Consider the following 6,540-nt stretch of genomic DNA (forward strand, 5'->3'; position numbering starts at 1 on the left):
AATCTTTCCTGTAAGCAGAAACGGTGCTCTCTCCTGCCTCCTTCAACTTGTTGAGCACTACAGTTAACCTGACACTTGCTTCTTGCAATAACTAGACAAGAATGTGGGTGCGTCAACATTGAAGGAGTTCACGCTCGACCTGCCTCACCTTTGGAGGAACAGCTGATGAGCTTGCCAAAAGACTCAGGCCACCACAGCAGAATCAACCCAAGTCTCTTAATGAAAGGTTCCCCATGGCTGGTCCCTTCAGGGACACCACTGCCAAGTTTGACGCTAACATAATAGGCTCTGTCCTTTGAGAGCGGCTAGGTTTTTTGGTCTATAGGTGACAAGTGAAGCTGCAGCTGGTTGCTTCCACTGATGCCAACAATATTTTCACATTGGCTTCAGTAGCACTAGGTTCAAACACTGTGTTACCATCAACAGCAATGGGATGTGCTTTTATGCCCATCCAAACATTCTGGTGCTTTTCTGATGGACTTTACAAGCTTCAACCAGGCTAGTTCAGCTCTCCAACTACCCACACTCCCACAGGAGTTTGTTTAGTTGCTTTTTTTCACTGGAGATACTTTCCCTGGCCCTCCTGCCTGGCCAGGAGAAGACTGGAGCCAAGCCCGTGTAAACCAATGCACGGCAGGGAAGCAGAGGTATGTGGCTCTGTTTCAGTGGATGGTAAGCAACCCGGAAGGCTTGCCCAAAGTGGGACAGACAGGCTCTGGGTCTGAATGAGCCAGGCAGTGGAGACCATTCTTTGCAGCAGCCATAGCTTGGAACTCAGCAATGTTATTAGCAGCTGACTGAGAACAAGGGGGCACCCTGCTTGAAGCACAGGGCTGGTCTCACAGGAGCACAATGCAGCAGACAGGAAAGGTTATTCTCTGCCATTGGACAGTGAACTGCAAGGAAGGCATGGGAGAGAGGGAAAAGGAAGCTCTCTCTCTCAGGCCCTGCAAATAAGACTGCTGCAAACTCCAAGCAGAGCAGACTTGACATCTTTGTTTCAGAATGCAAACAAGAGGCCTCTCCAGCAATGGCACGTGTCAGAGCCAGAGAGAGAAAATGAGAGGAAATCACCCAGGCTGCAGTTTTACTGCATGTCTCAAATCCCTTCTGTGCCACACTCAACCTTCTCATTACAGTCTCCTTCCCGTTTCTTGCAGTTCTTGCGCTTCCTTCTGGGTCTCAGACAGCACAGCACACTATTAACACAACTCCTTATAGCACTGTTGTGATACGTTCTTCAGCTGAGCAATGGCCGAACAAATAGCTAGCGCTTCATTTTTCACTGAGGATCAGGAGGATGGGGACTAGGTTATCAACCCACGATGCAACCTGAATAAAGGAGTGCACTGCTAAACTGACCGGGCTGTTCGATAACCTGGATTGCTGGCATCATCTCGGTACAAAGGACTAAAAGCACAGAGGTATCCTGGTCTGTTTTAAGAAGGACACCAGCAAGTGAGTTTTAAACCCCTAGCTCAAGTGACCCCAGACTCAAACCACTAATGATGCACTGCAATTCTCAAGGCAATATAAGTGTGTGAGTGGATGTCAGAGTATTAAGAAATGCCGGCTGTAAACAGCTACTAAATCTTGACTCTAACTATATCAGACCTGCTGCTCTGCTGCAGTACAGATTTGTGCAGTTCAAAATTGATGCATGGTGCAAAAGAACCAGGCACTTCCGTCCCTGAGAGACTGACGTGCAAGCTGCTTGACTGTTAAGAAACTTGATATACATGCTGTAACCAGGTTTGGAAAAAAGAAAGGAACCTTTTAAGTCTTTCTTTCAGGTGTCTCCCGTTAACTGCTACAGATTTTGGCACTGCATCTCTTTAAAATCGGTATGGAAACAATTTTCCAGCAGAAAAAGGGCCCAGCTGCTTTTTGCTGTGAACTGAGGCAGCAATAAACAAACTTCTGTCATGCCAGCCTCTCTATTCATGGCCCAAAAACACAACTAATTGTCTAAGTAACATCCCATACTCGGATAGCAATCACAGATCCCACAAAAGTTCAATCAAAGCGGAAAAAGTTGCACAGAAAAGGAATTTTTTTTTGGTAATGTCGCTGTTTTTCTTTGAAATTCCTACTGGTGCCCGTGGCTATAAAGCTTATGTAAAACATCTCGGGGCTTTGCTGAAGGAAAAAGAGTAACACTGAGAGAAACAGGAGCAGGACAGGGTAGAATCACCAAGAACGGGGACAAAAATGGCCCACGGTCTGGAGGAGAAAGACACTTAAACTGTCTTGGTGTTAAGTTTGCTAAGGAGATAAAAAATATCAATTTTTCTTGGTTCTGCTGTATCAGCAGAATCTGCTCCCTGAAGGAAAGATCTGGGGAGAAAGGGGGAGGCAGTTAACTACAGAAGATTTACAGGACATGGAAAGCCTGCCCTGAGACTGGCAACCCAACATCTCAACCTAACTGAGATGCCAAGAGCTTTCATCGAGTTCAAATCCATTCACTGTGCTCTCTCATACTGCTGTGTCCCTGGTGCCCAGTAAGCCTTAAAACTGCTGGCTGATCATATGATACTAGTCCCTCCTCCTCATTACACGCTATTAAGTTGTATTAAAAGAAGATAAGCTATTTTAAATGCTTTTCTATCATTTTGTCAGATCACCCGAATGCATCTGGATCATCTGTGGGAGAGAGGTGGCTATGAGACCACCCCTGATGATGGGGTCAACTCTATGAAAAGGTTTCAGAGATCCAAGGACAGTGTCATCTCTTTCACTGAAAGTTTCTCTGAACATCTTGTGATGAATCAAAAAAGAAGAGGCTGCTTAAAAGCATATGAGGATGCTCACATACCTAACAATTGCATGAGCTAGGAGCAACGGAAACCTGCTTTAATTCAGCCCCTTTCATATGAGGAGCTCAAAGAACTTTATATAATACTTAACATCTCAAAACACTCTGTAATAACATATGCTTTACAGAGGAATAAATCACTACATGGCAAGGGTCAGTGGCTTGCAGACCAGTAAGAAGCAATACTCTTTGTGCAGGATGAGAGATGAAGGATGCAGCCAAGGCAATTCTATGCTGTTAGTGCTCTGGGTCTTCATTGCTCATTTTGCTGAGGAAAAGGCTTGGCCCAGGAAGTCAGCAGGCATCAGTCCTCCAAGTCTGTGTGACCACAGATATCGTAGTCCAGCCACAGCAGAGCATTCAGACTCCACCAGCTGCTCTGGTAACCTGGCAGAATTCTGCACACCGTTCACGAAATGAATGACAGCGCAGATTGCAGCCGTTCATCTATGCAAACGAGGAAGCGTACACTGAAGAAATGACTGGACTCTGCATGCAACGTGTTTGGTAGGTGCATCCAGAATGGGACTTACGGCATCTGCAGGCCACATCCCTTTGCCAGACTGCAGCCTATATTATAGGCCTTGATGCCCAGCCTCCCTAAATCGGCTCTTTAGAGATATGCACTAAGAAGCATTTATTAAAAGCACAGGCTGAAGAATTGGGAAGCTAAACTTTGCCCTTAAACCCACTAAGGTCTTCTGGATGCCCACTGCTGCACACTGTACACTTTCTAAGAGATGGAGTGACATAACTGTTGAAGACTAATGCAAGAAAAGCAGCATTAGAAAACCTGCCATCATACACAGTCAAAAAAAAAAAAAGGCCATGCACACTACTCACTTGTCCTGGGACTCAATATAGACATACAGGTGAGGTTCAAAGCACTTGGAAATGATGCCGTGAAATGGGTTGTCTGGGACCTTTGGCTTCTTTGGCTGCAGAAAAACCATTTAGAGCAATGATTTCAAATGTGAGATCAAACACTTACAGAAAACAGCACAGAAGGACCTGTGTTTAGGAACCTTGTAGTGATACTAATAACCAGCAATATCCAACTTGTCACAAACTGGCAAACTTCCACTTGCACTTTGGCAGTTCATTTGTTTGACAAAGGAGTGTCTCTAATAATGCACATGCCCTGCTTTTGGACCTTTTGCATTGCAAGATGCCAATGTAGCAGAACAATCTTGTATTTATTAGTATCACAAGACCTTGTGCTTTTATGGTAATTTTCAACAAGAGCTCTCAGCACTCAGCAAATAATCAAACCTCATAACATTCACATTAAATAGCACTGAAACTCCACCAGTCATTGCTGAGGCAGAAAACAGCAGCCATGTAAAACTACAGTGAAAACATATCTATAATTTAGGATATAAAGGAAAATATACTCAGGTGAAATTCCAGGGGGAATCTACATAAACAGAGCACAGATACCAGCATTGCAAGTTTTACAGAATCTCATTCATTAAAACATTGTGTATTTGGCAACAGGGCATTTAATTAGAAATTACTACTAAATCACACCAGTTTTCAACTCAAATTTGAAACAGTAAGCATATGGATGATCTAAAATAATCAGCATGCTAAAAGCTCCAAGTCTGAATTCATGATCCAGGAACAACCCTCCCTTATGCTCCCTCCTTTAGAAACAATTTATGAAATCCAGCCTGTTGCACCCCAATTCAACTAGGTGCGGAAGCACGACTCAGTGAGGTCAATGGGACTAACTACACGCTTAAAATTATGCACATGCTTTAGCATAATGTTGAATAGTGACTTTAAGCTCTCTCCAGTTGTTTGCAGTAGATCTAGAATTAGATCTAGACTGTTAACTGACCCTTCCTTCTTAGCCAGCTGACAGTCTCGCTGCCTGCAGAGAAAGCACTGGCAGTTCCAAAGCAGCGTTCTCGGCTGCTTCGCCAGAGAACTGGGTTCAGAGTTCCTGGCCAATGAAGGACAGAGTCTTCCACTCCAAAGAAGCCTTTCCACTGTAAGCAAGCAAGCAAGCAAGCAGGAGAGTGCCTTCTTGCTCAGAGGATGTACTTTCCTAAATAACAGAGAAGGGGCACTAGGTCACTAGCAGAATTTGTGAAGAGTGGAAAGGCAAGCGCTTCCCAGAAATAACGAAGCCCAGAACACACAAAAATGAGTAATCGTGCATGGCTGTCGAGCCAAAGCGCACTAATGATTTGTGGAGGCCAGACCACCTCTGTGAGCCTGGCTTCATTAACCTTGTCAAACATTAGGGAAAGTGAGTTTTTATGACACTGGGAGAGTGCCACCCCGCAATCATTCCCTGACCCCGGGCCTTTGCCAGTGGCTGGTCACGTCAACCTGATGCACGAGTTCTTTGGCATCAGGAAGATATCACTGGGTGATATTTCCAAAACAGCCCATCCTTGGAGGCCCCTAGACCAGGAGCTTCATCGGGGCCACACTGTACAGCACAGTGTCAGGGACTGATTCTGTTAGTGGTGCTCACCATTCACAAGGCCGGAAGAACCAGGTGCAGAGACACTTGTGAGTGCGTGTGCATGAGGCTTTGCATCACGCAGCCCCCAACCAGGCAGAGAGGGAGAATACTACATTTTTTTCACAGTAGCAGCAGAGCTGGATTTCTGTGCACGCAATCCTGTCCAAGAAGTGCAGATGTTAAAGCTATTTCCTCCTCAAGCTTGATGGAATAATAAAAGGTTACTGTTGTCACAGTAAGGAGGTCTGCAGCTGGCCCAGCTTCCTTTTATTACTGTCCAAAGTAAACAGATTAACTCTAGCTGCTAGGATCACTCAAAGGGTTTCTTTTCAACATGGGTTTCTTTTAATCTTTTCCTCTCACTCTTCTGCTCCCCCAGCAGCCCTCTTACACGTCCTCAATCATCAGCCCTAGTATCTCAGAAGCTTTCTTTCCCTGACCCCACTTCCACTTTCAACCCTGCCTTTTTCTCTCCAGCCAGCAAAGCAGAGAAAAGGGCATGATGCATCTGCCACTAGCTTTAGCTATACAGAGAGGTGCGGAGGAACTGACATGCTTTTATGTCTCCTTTCCGGTGCCCCTCTGGTAGGCCAGACTGGCTGGTGCTGGGCTTGCGTTGCGTGGTCTCAGCATAATCAGAGGAGTATCCTCCTCCCACAAGCAATATTTGGAGGAATGGTGCAATGGAGCCGCACAGCCTTGGCGTCAGAAAGGAAAACACCCTCATGAGCAGAGAGCAAGGCAGTTCCCTTCTCAGAAATACCCAAATTGCCTCCTGACAACAAGTACATTCAGCTGCTCATTACAGACAGGGTGTGCTCTGCAGCTCACTCATTCCCTCGCCTGTCTCCTAGCACTAGACAATCACCCCGATTTCCACGCCACAGTTTGCACATGGTATCTGACGCCTCTTCATGGCTCACCTGCCTCTACAGTCAGCGTAGGCTACACAGGATCGAGTCAACACCTACAGCTCTCTCTGACCACAAAGGCCACTCCTGAGCAAGACACAACACTTGCTTCTTACCAGATCCTCAACCTCCTGCCTCCCAACTGCTCACAGCTGCAACAAGCCCAAGGAAGTAGAGGGAAGGACTCAGGACCAAGTCTCCTGCTCACCAACATCACCAGGACAATAAGCCACTGTTCTGAGTTTGATAATGGAAAGACACCCTGGTTTAAAAATTCTACTTTAGGATCTCTGTTATTATGTGTTTGTATTGAGCAAGTGCCAGGAGGTCCT

At 45.8% G+C, this 6,540-nt stretch overlaps 1 protein-coding gene across 3 annotated transcripts in view; it reads right to left on the minus strand.

The window, feature by feature from the left end:
• VPS53 (VPS53, GARP complex subunit) overlaps nt 1-6,540 on the minus strand; it is a 94,103-nt gene that overhangs the window by 36,858 nt on the left and 50,705 nt on the right. For all 3 annotated transcript variants that reach the window (XM_019511162.1, XM_019511161.1, XM_019511163.1), the window contains exon 13: nt 3,662-3,756. In XM_019511162.1, coding sequence (XP_019366707.1) covers nt 3,662-3,756 — 95 coding nt within the window. The remainder of the gene's footprint in view (nt 1-3,661; nt 3,757-6,540) is intronic.

Source organism: Gavialis gangeticus, unplaced genomic scaffold, assembly GCF_001723915.1.
Source record: "Gavialis gangeticus isolate Ggan-Ray unplaced genomic scaffold, GavGan_comp1, whole genome shotgun sequence".
Classification (NCBI taxonomy): Eukaryota; Metazoa; Chordata; order Crocodylia; family Gavialidae; genus Gavialis; species Gavialis gangeticus.